Source organism: Mytilus edulis, chromosome 5 (genome assembly GCF_963676685.1).
Source record: "Mytilus edulis chromosome 5, xbMytEdul2.2, whole genome shotgun sequence".
Classification (NCBI taxonomy): domain Eukaryota; kingdom Metazoa; phylum Mollusca; class Bivalvia; order Mytilida; family Mytilidae; genus Mytilus; species Mytilus edulis.
In genome coordinates, this window is record NC_092348.1 from 79,132,804 (window position 1) to 79,150,557 (window position 17,754).

General features: G+C 31.2%; 1 protein-coding gene across 1 annotated transcript in view; it reads right to left on the bottom strand.

Moving 5' to 3' along the window:
- The window catches only part of LOC139525471 (uncharacterized), a 105,491-nt gene that overhangs the window by 9,235 nt on the left and 78,502 nt on the right, over nt 1–17,754 (bottom strand). The window contains exons 76-95 of the mRNA XM_071320826.1: nt 17,318–17,537; nt 16,784–16,914; nt 16,351–16,495; nt 15,632–15,844; nt 14,777–14,936; nt 13,535–13,683; nt 12,071–12,435; nt 11,527–11,757; nt 10,642–10,807; nt 9,859–9,873; nt 8,542–8,731; nt 8,082–8,191; nt 7,610–7,846; nt 6,877–7,202; nt 6,105–6,291; nt 3,804–4,031; nt 2,962–3,233; nt 1,682–1,829; nt 1,126–1,231; nt 194–470 (exon numbers count right to left, since the gene is read on the bottom strand). Of these exons, the coding sequence (XP_071176927.1) occupies nt 194–470; nt 1,126–1,231; nt 1,682–1,829; nt 2,962–3,233; nt 3,804–4,031; nt 6,105–6,291; nt 6,877–7,202; nt 7,610–7,846; nt 8,082–8,191; nt 8,542–8,731; nt 9,859–9,873; nt 10,642–10,807; nt 11,527–11,757; nt 12,071–12,435; nt 13,535–13,683; nt 14,777–14,936; nt 15,632–15,844; nt 16,351–16,495; nt 16,784–16,914; nt 17,318–17,537 (3,876 nt within the window). The remainder of the gene's footprint in view (nt 1–193; nt 471–1,125; nt 1,232–1,681; nt 1,830–2,961; nt 3,234–3,803; nt 4,032–6,104; nt 6,292–6,876; nt 7,203–7,609; nt 7,847–8,081; nt 8,192–8,541; nt 8,732–9,858; nt 9,874–10,641; nt 10,808–11,526; nt 11,758–12,070; nt 12,436–13,534; nt 13,684–14,776; nt 14,937–15,631; nt 15,845–16,350; nt 16,496–16,783; nt 16,915–17,317; nt 17,538–17,754) is intronic.

Genomic DNA, 17,754 nt, shown 5'->3' on the forward strand with positions numbered 1-17,754 from the left:
CATGCATAACACAGGGTGTCTTTATTTTAGAATTCCACAAATCATTCTGAATAATGCAGGAGTCATCTATCTGAATTTCTAAAACATTTATGCAACATAAGAACCTGTCTCAGCTGTAATTTAGCTGTCTTCAATTACAACTTGCTTCTGTATATTTCAATTAAAACATGAACCACTAATTATCTCCCCTTACCTGTAATAGACAATATCCTATAGTTTCTGGCATCTGTGAACTGGCTGCAGTAGCCAGGCTGATAACTGATGGTCTATGGTATGGGAAATCATAGTCTTCACCAATTACATCTATCACATTACCCAACTCCAACAGGTTAGGTAACTCTTCCAAACACAAATCTAATGCTGATCTCAATTTAGCTATGTTAATTTCTCCTGTAGTTTTAGCTACATCTCCAGCTTCCATGTTCTGTGTTTCAAACATGTGGTCAAGATGTCGGATAAAAACACTTGAGCTGAAAGAAAAATCTTATTATCATTTATCTCTCAACAATACTTATGCTATAACACAAAGAATTGAGTAACTTTTTTTAATTAATGTCTGATATCATATAATAAATAAAAGGACTTCAAAACGGTAACTTTAAACCTTTGAAGTCTGGTAAGTCTTTTATTTGGTCAACACAACATCAAATAAACCAGAGAAAGAAAATTACCAGTCAGCATGGTAGTGAAAAGTTTTGATGACAACTGATAAAAATTTCAGTATCAAGGAGACAATTTCATCATCATTACACAACATCTCTCTATTGTAGATTTGATTTTATGTGTTTTAACGCCACTTTTAAGCATAGCTTTTGTGCTATTTCGTGGCGGCCAGTTTTTATTGGGTGGAGGAAGCCAGAGTGCTAGGAGAAAACCATGACCTTCAATAGGAAAACTGACATTCCTAGTCAATTAAGATTGGAATGGAATGCACCTGCTATAGCGAGGTTTTAAACTCACAACCTCAGTGTTGACGAGCTAGTGATTACAGTAGTAACTACTTCGACCACTCTGCCACAGAGGCTTCTCCTCTATACTTGATAGACAGATGGGATGGGTAAGTGAAGTGACTTGGCTAGTACTGTCTAACATGTCTGCCAAAAGATTAAATCAATGTAGACTTACTTGGCATCATTATTTTCTTTTTCTACACTTGACTGTAACTGTAAAGCTGAAATTGTGAATTCTTCATCCACATTCTTCTCATACCATGAACCATATTCTTGTGGATCTGTGAAAAAGAAATAAAAAAGTCAGATGAAAATCCAAACAAATTAGTGGTAATTGTCATGTGTTGTTAAATTTCCGTTTTGACAAGGAGCCTGTATTGATCTCCTGGTTATAATTTCTGTGAAACAACTCTTAAATGGGTAACAATTGTCTTTAAAGGGCAATAACTTCTTTTATTTCAAGTTTTGGTTGCAATGTTGGTTTGAAGACAGGATCATGAACACATTTTTGAACTAGATACCCTTAAAGGTGATTGTGATCAAGTTTCAATTAATAAGGCCAGTTTAAAACAAGAACTTTTTTTGTAAAAGTTAATGGTCCATGACAGACACAAAACACAAAGTGTTGAGAAAAGCTCAAATTGCCCTATAGGCAAGATAAGCAAACAAATAACTGGGTGTATATGAAGCAAAATTTTGTCAGAGCTTATCTTGTTGTCTACATTACTTACCAACATTAGCTGGTGGAGTAGGGATAGCTACACTCCCTAATACCAGTGAGCCTGAACTTTCTTGGTATAGATTATACAGGACATGGGTTACAGCAGCTTCAATATAGGTCATATCACTCTCACTTGTCACACAGTTATTGTACACCAACTACAAAACCATTAGCATTTTATATACATATGTATCATGTTCTTTTATATACATGTTTTCTTTAATGTGCATTAAATTTAAGGAGAAAAAATCAGCTGATCAATACATTTCAATTCAAACCATTTACATATCAATAAATAAATAATCTTTCAGAATATTTTTCCTAAACAAGCAGTATTATTCAGTATGATGACAACTTACTTTCAATACCATTATACTACATTTCCACTAATTTTTACTCTTTCTCTAAAGTTTTTAAAATAAACTGCTTAAACTTTTGTCTTATAAAAGTGAGTTATAATAACACACCTTGATCCATAAAGTGTAACATGTTGCAAAGCCATGTGCTTTTTTATCAGCCACCAAAACCCAATTGTGTTTATGGTTACCGAGTACAAAATATTGCAATATGTGTTACAATTAAACGTTTCTTATATCCTGGAAAAAGATGTATCACAGTGCACTTCAAAACAGTGCTTTTCATTTGCATGCTTTAGACTTTGAGACATTCATTTTTTTTTTTATTTTTTTTTTTTGGGGGGGGAGGGGTGTTATTCTTAGAAAATACTGATCATTACACAACTAAGAGATGATTAGAACCAAGACCATTATGACTTAATATGTGTTGCAATTGCTTTTTTTCAAAACATATCTTCACTCTATAAATGGGAAATATATGTGCTTAGTTGGCCAGTTCTGTGTACCAACACCAGTTAAATCTTTACCGAGGAAATGGAATAATCCAGATTTTCAAAATTTGGTGCCTCGAAGCCTAATGTTGTTGGCCATGGAGATTCCATCTATTAGAGGAATGTTAAACAATATAAATCATTTGACTAAATACTTATCAATTTTGGCATATTTATAATGTTTATTTGAGTATCACTTGAGAACTTTTATAATACTTTAAATTCAAATGCTTTAATTTCAACGAAGTTGAATAAAATAAATCTTTTTATAATTTCATTTGAAAAAAAATTAGAATTTGAATCATCTTGATTTTGAATTAAAATGATATTTAATTCTGAGAAAGCTTAATATATCAGAATTACAAAATTTCATTACTTGTAACTTTTAACATAAACAAATTTTGTTATAAATGGAATGATATCATGTTATGTTTTAAACATACCTGGGCAAACATATTGGTCATTTTATCAACTTTGGGGTCCGTTCCATCAGGTCTAAGTAATTTTCCTGTTAGTATTTCTATGGCTTGTTCCATCTGGACTTTATTGAATGGATACCACTGATTAAGTCCCTGGGATCCAAACAACTGTCTAGCTGACAACATTCCCTGTATGACACTGAGACCGAAGGCTATAGATTTGATGACTTGTGATTCTGTTGATAGTTTGTCAAACACTCCAGCATTTGATGTCTGCTTCAGAGTGGACACGATTGCTGAAAAAAAAAATTACATGCAGGAAATTTGGCTAAAAAAGCCCACTTGGGCTGTTTGTCAAAATATGATGATTTTGGGCAATTTTCAGACCTAAAAGCTTTAGGAAAACCTTGGCTGCCACCTAAGATCCAAAATGTTTTGTAGCCAAAAGATTTCAATTTTGATATAGAATGCATCAATATAAAAACTTTTTGGATTGTGGATAGCGATCAAGGTTAAATATGCCAAAAACAATTAGGATTATGGATAGCAATCAAGGTTAAATATGCCAAAAACAATTAAGATTATGGATTTTTTTCCCCAAAAATTGACCTAAAATACAAATAATGTGTATTTAAGGGTCATAGCTTCAGGAATTTTAAAGGAAGATGCAAAAAAAAATTATTTTTGTCCTAAACGTATTATCACAAATATTTCTATGCCAATTTTAACCCTTCATGAAGGAATAAGTGAACATTTTTTTAAAGAATTTTGAGAATGGAAGCCAGATTAGTATACTACCTTCATCAAATCGCACTATTATAATTATCAATTGTCATAAAATATGTCAAAATTTATGTACAATGTACCTGAGTGTAGATATGATTGTGGAGATTTGTGTTGTATTGTAAATGGAGCATCTACTTTTCCTCCTTCGTCAGCAGTGCTGCCCTCTGGTGTTATTACATCCTGAGTTATGTGACTCCATGACACTTTGTGTAGGTTCCTGATCAGGAAATCTGTTATCCTGGGACATGGTTCTGATGTTATCCATACACAGAATCTACTTCCTTTCTGCTTGTCTTCCTGCATGACACCTAAACAAAATGGTGCAAAAGTTAGCATTCATGTGTTATAAATAATTATTCAAAAGATGATTATTGGAGCTAAAAATAAAATCTGGTATATCTATATTTAAATTAGTAGTTATGAGGCTCTATAATTTTTTTAATTCTTATTGTCAGAATACATTTGTTTAAAGAAGAAATAAATGATTATTCATTGAATTAGCTGAAAAATTATATGCATAAACATGACCTTTTTAAACTCTAACTATATAAACACAGATACAAATTTAACATTTTTATAGTACATTTAAATTTATAGTTGCACAATATACTTCAAGGTTTTTTTACAGGAAACCATTCATGCACAAAGAAACCAATGTTTTTTTATCAATTAATTGCTAATTAATATGCATGTATGAAGATGTGAATTCAAACAATTCAAACAGCAGCATATAATTCATATAAATGATCAATGAGTTTCACAAGTACAATTGAATTCATTGCCAAATCATTTACACTCATTGAAGACAGAAAATAAATACATCACAACAAATTGTAAAATATAACTGAAATAAATTATTAATATTATCACAGATATATTATATAAATAGCAGCTAAACACACATGAATATGTTTAAATTGAACTAAATTGAAAATTCGAAATCCTGCTTAGAATAATCGAGGAAAATGGAAATAAATGTTTGAAATTATATCAGAATATTTGGGCTAGTTAAACAAGTGGTAACAGCAAACCAATACTTGTTTAAGTGCATTATGTGACCCCCTTTATAGTTATATACCTTCATACCCATTATCATATGACATTTAAAAGTGTACAGCCTTTCCCAAATTTTATTACTTGTGTTCTCTCTAAAGGTGAATTGAGTTGCCAATCACAAAAAATACAGGTTGCTCTTTGTAAATACAGCTTTTTCACCAACCAAGTCTCTTTTGGGGAGATATATAATATTCAAAGATACTTTTTCTAGTTTACCTTCTTGTTCCAAAATAAGATCTCAATGTATCATCTCATAGATAAACAGATTATACCAGTATAAATATCTATAAATACACATGGATTGCAGCAAAATTTAATTATGAGGAAGACCCAAAGTAAAGGCAGGGGTTGTACATAATTTAAGTATAAGTTTAAACTCTTAGAACTTCAAGGCATACAAATGTTTGAAAATATATTGCACAGCCCTTTGTTTCAACCTTAGAAAATAATAGCAGTGCATAGGAACTTTCCATTAAAGAATTAAATTTTTTACAACAAGAATGTGTCCCCAGTACACAGATGCCCTGTCCGCACTATCATTTTCTATGCTCAGTGGACCGTGAAAAATCTCTAATTTGGCATTAAAATAAGAAAAATTATGTCATAGGGAACATGTGTACTAAGTTTCAAGTTGATTGAACTTCAACTTCATCAAAAACTACCTCAACCAAAAACTTTAACCTGAAGCGGGACAGACAGACAAACGAACGAACAGACCAGAAAACATAATGCTCATAAATGAGGCATAATAAATGGGGCATAAAAATTCACTGTAAAAGAGACACCGTTTAAGCCCTAAAAGGAGTTACTATGGGAAATAGCATTGACTATATTTACAGAAGTGTTACCTGTCATTTTGTTGTAACATGATTATATTACTATAAACGCATTTAGCCTTTACTAGCCCGTTTCTCTGCAATTTAATTTTGTGATTTTCAAATCAGTTTCATGAAGATAATAAGGAAAGATCCATGTTTTACATATTTGCAACTTTTTACATATTTGTTATTTTCCTACTCTAGAAAGTCAAGAAAACAAATTGGTAGTGAAATTATTTGGTTTACAGCATTTGAGGACAATTGCATGTCTTACAAAATATGATTTCTTCTCTATTTTTCTCTCTATCCCTGACTAAATGTGCAAAAAATGTGAACACATACCTTGTGGACACCATCATATTTAATAGGAATCATTTTTGGCAAATTATCAACAGGTGTTTTACATCCCCTTCTACAATGTGTGAAAAAAAATTGTGAAAATATCCTATGTGGATCACGGCACATCTAACAGGAAATAATACCCATCTTTGTGGATAAATAACTAACTCTTACTTCGAGATCTGGCTACCCTCACTAATTGTTTTTTCAGATCATTAAACAGTGTATCATGAGCCAGATGAAGATTTTCTATGATAACCCATCCATCATGCTTCTCAGCACCATCAATAGCTTCCTGGATCATGTATTCACAACCTTCTCCTATCTTTACATGTTCTACTTTGGAACCAATTGCCTGAAAATATGTCAAAACAATTTGTGAAAATCAAATGTAAAAATTTTAATTTAGTTCATTTATATGTTTTGGAGTTAAGTGTGATGTCAATTTTCACTGAACTACGGTAGTGCAAAACCCATTGGTGGACTTTGCCTCTTGTCTGCTCTTTGGTCGATTGTTGTCTCTTTGACATATTCCCCATTTCCATTTTTAATTTTATTAATAAACTGATAGAATGTGTTTTGAACCTTCTTTTTCATTGCCCTTTTCAAGTTTATAGTTTTTTACATTTCAATTAAACTTTATAAACTTTTAACATTTAAAAAGTGTAAACTAAGATTGGTGATGTTAAAAATCATTTATTACTGCAGATTCATTTGGTAAAATAAATGGATAACAGCTAACCACATAACAAAGTGTTCAACAAACCACAAGCTGTCTATTGGCTTGTATACAGAATTTGTTAAAGCCACAGAGTCAAGTTTCATTTAAAACACCTTTTCTCAATCCACAAAGTTGGTACCAATTAAAATACTAGTAAATATATTCATATTAGTAATAGTGGTAGTGGCCTGTAAATTGAAGATATTAATCATGCATTACCTGAGCCATCTTATATAAAACATCTATTGGTTGGTCAGTCATTCTTAATTTTGTTGAAAATGGTTTGAGTTCACTTGTAACACTAGGAGGCAGTAATAACAACACACCAAGGTGACGTTTGGCATCTTTCAATGTGTCGGCTAAATTAAAATCTGATTGGTCAGGTAGATTTAATGTCAGGTGTTTGTTGACATAGTTAACGAGAGCTGTTGGTAGTCTGTCAGGTCGGAGCATACGGAGAAGTAACAGCTGATGGAACTCTGTCATTGGTCCTAAATCTGGGGTCTTTGCATTCCCAACGCTGCCACTAGAACCAGGTCTTCGTTCTAAACAACAATAATAAATAGAAATCAGTACAGATGATACTATTTTGATGTGAAATTTACCAAAACCTTTTTCTGTATAATAAACTTGGGTTTTCATTAGAAACAGTATTTTTTGTTCTTGGCCTAATAATTACAAACTATTGAATATACTACAAGCTTCTAGTTAGTCTCTTACAATGAAATAATGTAATTTTGTAAAAAGCTGCATGGAATATTCGATGTAATATAGTCTCATAACTATACCATATATATCATTGTATTATACTATTATTCTCTGCTGTCTATCCATGTTTTATATTATGTAATATATGTTGCTAATTTTGCCATAGCATGTCTATGCTTTTGCAATAAAGATTTATTCATTCATTCAATGGTCAATTTCTACTGACAACAAAACCCAACCTTACCTGTACTCTCTCCCCCTACAGCCAGTGGAAGTGGTTCTTTCTCTGGGTATGGAGATTTGTACCAAGCTTTCCACGCATCTGAATTTTGAGCAAAGTTAACACACAGACTGTCTAATGGTCCCGGGAGGACAGATAAGGCCATGATATCTTCCCATTTCTCCTGAGGCAGCCATGTAGGTGGATCATCCTTATAGTCAAAATCATTTAAAGTCAGCTGCATACCAAGACCAGGATTACCTTTAATGAAAATAATGACAGAAAATCATTACCTGATACTTATTTCAAATATAGTTGTTCAATTTATATGGAAACATGCAATATATTATCTTATCAAAATAATGGTTGAGGAAGAAAAAAAAACAAATCATAACTGATTTCTTTTTCAAATAGATGAGTACATGTACTTTTAAATCAAATTCCTACTTTTACTTTTAATTCAGGAGCATGATTGATATTTATGTGGAAATTGTACCTTGTAACAATAGAGACATTTCTTCATTAGAAAAGTTTTCCATTCCTTCGGCTTCAATGTTCAGACATAACAAGGTGGCAAACAGAAGACAATCTTCTTCATACAAACTCCTAGAAAAAAATAAACAAACAACTAAGTTAACATATAAGACATATCATATTACTACAGAAAACTTTTTATTAAACCTTAAACCACTGACAAATTATGATATTTTTCTAAATCAATGCTGTATTTGACACACTTCATATTAACTTCAGATAACAAGAATTTTTTATTTTACAAAGTGTCATACTCAAGTAAAATGTCCTTTCCTTTTAATAAATGGGTTATAAAGTACTATGTATTAAATGATATGATGAAAATTTCTGCATTCTGTGAAAAAGACAGATATAATTCTAAACTCTTGATAACATTTTTACGTTTTTCAAGGCAACAAAAATTATGACAATGTCAAACTTACTCTCTAATTCTACGATATACAAGTCCTGTCAACTTGTCCATCACTTGTTTGATTTGATTGGCAGATAGAGATGAGTACTCCAACCCTTCAGATGGTAATGGAACAGTCTCAGGTATTTCAAGAGGAGGTAACTCCTCTGATTCTGTACCAGCAATTAGTTTTTGTGCTGCTGCTGTACTTGCAGAATCACCTGTTAAATAAAACATAACATTCTTAAAAAATATTGACCAGTCACCATTTCAGAATATAATGTATTCTGTGTAATATTTTCAAAAGTGTACAACAAAACGTTGTGATTAGTTTAAAAACATTCTAAACAATTAAAATTCAACCAATGATGCAACATTATTTTCATTTTGGTGTATGAACAATGAGATTACTCATAGTCCTTTAGATTCTGAAAAGAATTGTAACAAGTTAGTGTAGAGGGACACAAACATGTTGTTCTACTCATGATGAACAAAAAACAGATTAAATTTCCTTTTATCAAAAGGTAAAATTATCAAAGAAGCATACTTCAAAATAGATTTTTAATAATCATTTAGTAAAAAAAAAAATATATGATACAGTATATTTCTACAAATAAAAAATTGTAAAAAAAATCATTTACAATAATGTCTAAAAGCTCAATAAAAAATAAGAATGTTAAATATGGTCATCAATGTTAGGTATGTTGGAAAGGTGTATTAAAAATAAAAACTGTCTAAACAAAACAAATGTCAACAATGACTCAATATAACAACAGTGCATTCATTCATGTTATTTGTGCAAGAAACAACCATCTTTCCTTTTCAGGAGTGAAAACTTCAATCAATGCAGCACCGAATATTATTGGCCGTCGATTCTCAATATCTTTTCTGAAGCATGCTTTCATAAATTTAGTTTTTTGTTTACTTATAATAACTGAAGTTCTTCATTTATTTTTTGCAATGAATAGTTCAAATCAGTATTCAAAATTTTCTAATAATATTCATTACTGATATAATTTCCTCAGCAATTAATTTCTGATCATAGGTCTTGGAACCCCATGTAAAACCTGGGATCTCTTATTAATCAATTATCAATTAAGGTGAAGATCTAACTATTTAAATATTCAGGTTTGAAGTTCAAATTCAGTTAAAATTTGAACAAAAGATTCTAGTTTTTCATACAGGATTTATCTTATTCATTCCATCTCCAATATGAATTATGGGATACAAGTGAAAATGAATGTAATGATATACAATAGAAAATTCTGAATTACTTAAATCAAAATCATTTTTTTGACGAAACATGCTCCAGATAAAACAAAAAACAAAACAACAGAACAAATCTCACCTTGTTTTTTAATTCCTATATATACAATGAATTATTTTTGTTAAAAAAGAACTAAATTCATTAATATTTTTATACACATGCTACATAAAATAAATTATCTGGTTGTAAGAAACCACTGAACTACAGAAAAAAATGCTCCAATCTAGAGTTATTGAATCAAAAAATAAATTTAAAACAATAATTTTGCATGCAAGTCTATTGGAAATGTAATTTGTTGAGCATTGGAATTTGCTAATATGTACACTTATTTCAAAAAAAATATCATCCCACAAATAGTATACCCTGGGATCTATAATAACAAAATTACCCCAAAATTTTATGTGTCTTCAAACAAAATTCACAAAAATGTCAAATAAATTTATTAAGAGATTACAATATTATTGCAAAAATGAACTAATTTGGAACCAGATAACTTATTGACATTCTGAGTCTAATTTATACATTTAATGCTTTTTAGATTTGAGAATTCTGTATTAAAGTTATAACACAATATTTATACATGTATTATTGCTCACTTTACGATGATTACATTGTAAGATGTGTTACTACTCTACAAAAGATTAGCATGAACTAAACTAAATAGAAATGAACAATGAAGCTAAATAGTGAATATACTAACTTAATAATTTTAAAAGATTAATACAGATATAAAACTATTGATACTAAAATTAGAATGATTACTAAATTATTAGATATTAAAATATTGTTAACAAAATAAAAAGAGTACATTTACAAAATTATTAACCACGATTAACTATTTCTGAATACAATGTATATGCATACCTTCTGTGTCATTAAAATCATCTTCATACTCTCCGTCTCCTTTCTCTGACTTCTTTTCTTCTCCTTGTTTCTCTCCCTGTGCCTGTGCTTGTCTTGACCCCTGGGAAGATGTACTGCTGTGTCTGACCTTTGGAGCCACTACACTTTCGTCATCATCTTCATAAGCCTAAGAATTCCATTTAAAAGAACTCATTATAAAGACATGTTTGTATAATAAAAAAATGTGGTATAATTGCCAATGAGGCAATTCTCCACAAGAGACTAAATGACACAGAAATTAACAACTACAGATCCCCTTATGACCTTCAACAATGAGCAAAGACTCATTGATTTCACAAAACCTAAAGCAAAAGAACAACAATTTCATTGCCATTCCTTCATCTTAAAGTGTCAGAGGAGTTTTTTCAGGTTCAGCATTGCTACTTCTATAGGATTTGATGGATTTGAAGATTGATTGATTGTTGATTCTTTAATGTAATGTGGTAAGTCACTTGAATCATGATTGTTTTCTAAGTAACTTATCATTAAAGGTAAAGACAGTGAATCATGTCAAGTTTTTTTATAAAGTCCTAAGCAAGACTGGAACCAAACCTGAAGGATGAAATCTTGAATCCATCTTACTAGGTTATAAACAGGAAAAAAGTTAAATCACAAAAATACTGAACTCCAAGGAAAATTCAAAACGGAATGTCCCTAATCAAAAGGCAAAATCAAAAGCTCAAACACATCAAATGAATGGATAACAACTGTCATATTCCTAACTTGGTACAGGCATTTTCTTATAGAGAAAATGGTGGATTAAACCTGGTTTTATAGCTAGCTAAACCTCTCAATTGTATGAAAGTGGCATCTAATTCCAATAATTTATACAAATAAAATGCTTACAGATGATTCATCATCGTCTATCTTGTAATTTTCTGGTACGTCATCCCCAACAGCTTCATCAAACAATTCCAGGAAATACTTCAGTGAGAACTGGTACTCATTGTGTACACTCTGTAAACTTCTTACAATGGCAAACAACATGGCACCTCTCCTAGCCAAGGGGAATAACTCATCCTTCAGATCATCTATATCAACCAGTAATGTTTTTGTCTCTTCTAACCTCTTAGCAAGCTGAAATATATAATATATGTTATGAAGTTTTACAGTCATTACTTCATTTTTTTTAAAGAAATAGGCAATGTTCAAATTAATAACTCATAAAACTTTATACATATTTCATTTCAGAAGTAGTTCCTCCCTGCTTGTGAAATTGAAATGTCATTAAATGTTTTAAAGGGATCAATTATTTTAATAGAAAGTTAAGCAGATTGCTACTTCATAATATGAAAATCATTCCTTTAATTAAAATCATCATGCATTTAGTTACTACCCTGAAGTGAAGAAGTATGTAACATTGTAGTAAAGTGTGTTAATGCATATTTACCTCAATCTTAGCGTTAGTAATATCTGTTATGAAGGTCAAGGCTTTAGCACTTCCTAACATGGCTTCCTGATTGGTCAGGACTTTCTCCTTAACAATGTCTGACAACCTCAATAAGGTATCCTTCTGTAACTGCATGTTACGTAAGGCAATTCTCTTCTCTTTGTATAACTCAGGTCTGATACGAGAAAATGCTCTTGTGAGCAGGTCCTCTGTAAGTGTGTCATGTGAGACACCGTAGTTTATCATGGTAGTGGTAGAGGCAATCTCAGGATTAAATCTTGGTTTGGGTAGTGGTGTTGACAAGTAGAATCTGAAGTCCTGGTGACAAAGGACTCTACGTCCACAAAATCTTATCATTCTAGGCTCTGAAATAGAGATAGGAAAATTGAAAAATAGGTAGGTACTATTTTCATATAAAAAAAAAAAAATCTAAGATCTGTCCAATAAGTTAAATTACCATTTTCTAACACAACTAAAATATAAAAAAAATAATTGTTTGAGTATGGATGGAAATTAGTAATGTATAAAAAAACATGTTTATTTTTCATTTTGTTTTCATGCATATGTGTGGTCATCTTTGAATCATATATTAACTAGCTAAATTGATATAAATAGAATTACTTCAATTTGTATGTATCATAAAAAGTGCTCAGAACTTAGATTAATTGTTGTTCATTTGATAGTTATTTTTCATGGACGTTGTTCTTAAAGTCATAAGAAACGAGTGACTGGTGAAAAATAATGTTTATCCAATTCTTGAAGCAATGCATGTATATATCATAAACTTAGTCCTCTGTGCACGATTTTATCATTTTTTACGCAAATATATCGTATAATCGTCAATTTTTTTTTTTCTATCTGTCTGTTATGATTTAACAAATATGGCTGGCTACTCATTAAATGCCGTGTTTTGAAGCCGAAGTTTACCGATTGTCACCTTATAATAAATAATCAACAAAAAGCATGGGTATTTAGCACGTGTTTAACATATACAATCAGGTAATTGTTTATTTTAATGACAGATTCATGCGTATTGCTATCACCGGATTTTTACGAGGAGGGTCACGCTTAGGTCACTATGCATACGGAAAATATGTCGGCGAATTGCTTCCTGGCAGCAAGCAATTAAAAATAAGTAAACTTCTTCTAAATGTGGACAAATTAAAGAATTTTCCTCAGAAAAAACTATATGTACATAAGTTGTATAATAAAAACTATCCATTTAGTTTTAAAAAACATATGCATATTTTTTTTTTAATTTGAGGTTTCATATGACTTTAAGGGTAGCCACAAATTTAAGTTTTCAATAATTTACAATATTTCATTAGGCTTCTACGTCAAAAATGTTCAAACCATGATATCAAGTTTGCACAAAAATGCAATTTTCCCTCAATACATGAAAACTGGAACCTATGTCAAAAAAAAAAACCCCACAGAACTTGTCAAACAAGTCAGAGATATTACCTTCATCCTGGTCCTGAGGATTAGCTGTATTTCTGTGGTGCATCAATGGAGTTATAATGTTGTCAATATGGTTCTCACAGTTGTTGAGAATCACAGGTTTTCCTCTCATTATGGCTTTCTCCAGTGTCAGGATCACATGAGGATCAGACCTAAATAACATATATAATTATAATATATGTAAGCTATCAATTCGTTATCTTTTTTTTTATTAAGTTTACTTTCTTTTTAACTCTGTGAACCAACATTTTTTGTCAGTTGAAATTATTTCATATTTTTTTTTTTAGCTGCCCTAGATAAAATGTTCACTTATGTACAACCTTTCTTTATTCTTGTTAACCAACTTTTGAAAAATCACAAAGACTTAATATCCACAAAAATACAATTAACTTTAATCCATGATTATTGATACCTATGAAATAAATGAATCCAACAGTTGGTTTTTATGCCCCACCTACGATAGTAGAGGGGTATTATGTTTTCTGGTCTGTGCGTCCATCTGTTCGTTCGTCCGTCCATTTGTCCCACTTCAGGTTAAAGTTTTGGTCAAGGTAGTTTTTGATAAAGTTGAAGTCCAATCAACTTGAAACTTAGTACACATGTTCCCTATGATATGATTTTTCTAATTTTAATGCCAAATTAGAGTTTTTACCCCAATTTTACGGTCCACTGAACATAGAAAATGATAGTGCGAGTGGGGCATCCATGTACCTGGGACACATTCTTTTTAAATATTTTTTTTTAGGTATTTATTGCTTTATGTTTAGATCTTCAATATTTTTGATGAGCGTCACACAAAATAAATACTTTTCAACAACCTCATATGAAAAAACAATATTAGTTTGTAATTTTGTCTTCCAAAAATAGCTATAAATTGGGGTGGAGATTCATATGGAAACAACAATTAAAGGGAGGTAACTGTTAGATAACTTACCAGCTGTATGATTGGAAGTTGTTAGAGTAATCCACACAGCAACACACACACAGGGGTAAAGAGAAACCAGTTATATATTAGTTAAACATCAAACAATGTTAAAAATGTTATGTTTTTTCACAGTTCATTAAAATCACAATCAAATTACACATGCAAATATTTGGATTAAATTTTTTGTAAATTCATTGATAAAAGAATTAGAAAATGTGAATATTCATTAAATGCACAACCTGGTATATTCACTGTTTATTTTCATGACTTGTTTTAATCAAACATATTATTGTCAAGCATTATTCAAGTATATTTCTTACCGAGTTTCCATGTCTAGAGATACCAGTTTACGTTTATTCATGAGTTTGTTGAGTCGTCCAAGCCAATGTGATCCCTCACCATTCGGGTCTATCAACATGGGAGGTCGCTGCCAAGATGATATCATTATAGCAGCATTCTCTAATTGTCTTGGTCCAAAGTCTACAAAAACAACAGTCATTGTATCAAAATACAAATCACACATGCATGTACTCCCTTAACTTAAAATTTGTACAGTGTATCTAGAGCCATCATATTTTGAGTATTTTCTGAAGGGACTGTTCTATCAATATATTCAATAGCCTTTTTTGACACATTTTCAGAGAACAATTAATGGAAACTAACAAAAATGTGTCCATAGTACAATGTACTTGCACTATCATTTTCTATGATCAGTGGACCATGAAAAACTTGTCAAAACTCAAATTTGGCATTAAATTAGAAAGATCAAATCATAGGGAACATGTGTACTAAGTTTAAAGTTGATTGGACTTCAACTTCATCAAAAACTACCTTGACAAAAACATAAACCTGAAGAGGGACAGACAGACAGACTAACTGACACATAGACCAAAAAAACATTATGCTCCTAGATGGAGGCTTAAAATCATATTAATGAAGGAATTAAGCAATATCAACATAAAACTTCTAATCCTTCTGTATGTTTCATTTTAAAATCAAGTCATTTATTCCACTATTTGTATTAATTTTGTCTCATTCTACAGAACTTTACAAATGTTTACCTTTCCTCGTCCAGTCATTAAGAACTGTCTCCCCTACTAATATTTTAATGAGAGATCCAACATATCTATTTTACTGTGTAGAGGTCAGTACAGGTGTGGTAGATCAATATTTACCTTTCCTCGTCCAGTCATTCAGAACTGTCTCCCCTACTAATATTTTAATGAGAGATCCGACATATCTATTATACTGTGTAGAGGTTAGTACAGGTGAGGTTGTGACATCTGTCTGGTTCTCATCTTCCTGGACATCACTGCTCTCCTCCTCTTGTATCTTATCTAAAGTCTTCTCAGTCTTCTGATCATCATCCTTTATTGAGGCTGATGATTCTAAAAAGTAATGAAATAATAAGTTAAGGTGGTACCTAACACTACAGGGAGGTAACTCTGTAAAGTCAGTAAAACATTTTAATTACGTTGTGTTGTAAAAAGAATATTAAGCTTCTCAATGATCAAAATTGGTGTTTGTCAAATTCCTATATAACCAGTGTAATTTTTCTGACAAAACGGTTGGTTCAAAAAATTTTATATTTTTATATTTTTGTTAAAGTGTCAAAGTAAATACTTTGACAAAGTTTTATGAAAATTAAATGAGCTCAATTAATTTTAGTGAAAGTGTTGGGTACCACCTTAAAGGTCAAACAAAATTTTGAATCGATAGTAAACATTGGAGATCATATAGTATACTGAAATATTAATAACCCTTTCTAATGAAATCTAACACAAAATGTTGTAAAGAGTTCTTTCTTCCTACCATTTGTAACTCCTATATTTATTCCAGGATATAGTCAGATTTTTTTTGTTTACAATAATTATCAGTTTATAAAGATAAATACCTTTGCCACTCTCTTCTTCTTTTTCTGTCTTTTCTACTTCAGATTTTTCAGGTTCATCTGTCTTTTCCTTTCCCTCTTCTTCATTGTCCTCTTTAACTTCTTCTTCATTTTCTTCTTTCAACTCATTAATATCACCCTTTGCATCCTGTTAATGTTAATATTTCTTTAAGGTTCAAATTTAAACGAAACATTACATCAGCTGTCTATTGCACTGAAGACACAAGTGGTAAATAAGTACTGACATTAATAGAGTATCTTCCTCGTACAGGTTTTGTTTTCAATGTCAAAAACACTAATAAATGAACGAAAGTTTCTTAATTTATAAACATGGGACCGATTGAAAAATAAATGAAGAGAAAAAAAGGCGTCAAAACAATATAAAATTTTATTGAAGTTAGCATTCAATATTTTCTATTGTATTAAACATAAATACCTGAGCCTGATCGTCTGCTTGTTCATCATAATCCCCTTGTCCCAGTAAGGCTGAGGTATAGTCTATGTCATAAACCTGACTGGCTCCTGTGGCTGTCTTCAGGAAATCTATAGACCAGTCTATAACACGACCTACAGACAAAAACATATTCGTATAATACTGCAGTGTTTTTTCTTAAACAAAGCATTTCTCTTTTTGTAACAGCTAAGTTTTTTACTGAAAATTTTAGTTAATAAATTTACTGTGGTTTCTTTTATTTAAGCGGGTATCAATTTTCATGGATTGCTGAAAACTTGCATTTTGATGGATATTTGATTTCCTGGTTTTGCCAATCTCTGTAAACAAAGTGTATTGAAAATGTATTATTCGTTGAACATTTGAATTCGTGGTTCAACTGTACCCACAAAACCAACGAAAATTGGTATTCAACTAATAATAATGAATCCACAGTATTCAATATCCAGTATACAAGGGTCATGTTTAAAAAGACAACTTTACAATACAGTATAACAAATATTGGTTATAAAAAAATACCTTTTAGACCATCAATGGAGTCAATGACGAGAGGAACACCTCTTTCTCTCAAACAGTTTGGCCAGTGTACAGTGAGCATCATACGTCTGAAGTTATGATGATAGGTACCAAGGTATGTACAGAAGGCAGCTGCCATAGCACAACCACCTGGAATGGATACCAATCGTCTCTCGTGGGAATCGTAAATCTGTTGACATCTTTGTCGCTCTCCTTTTAAAATCTGGAATTCAAATTATACAGTAAGAATAAGAATATGCCATCTCATTAAGTCTGATGCTAATGATTAATGATCAATCAAACTGTTGCTTTGAGAACAAAATGTAAATTTTACTATTTTGGGCACCAATTTTCATGTATTTCATGGGTAAGATGAGCCACACTTTTAAAGGTTAAAGTAAGTATTTATTTCTCATAGAATTGTATGGAATGTATGCAAA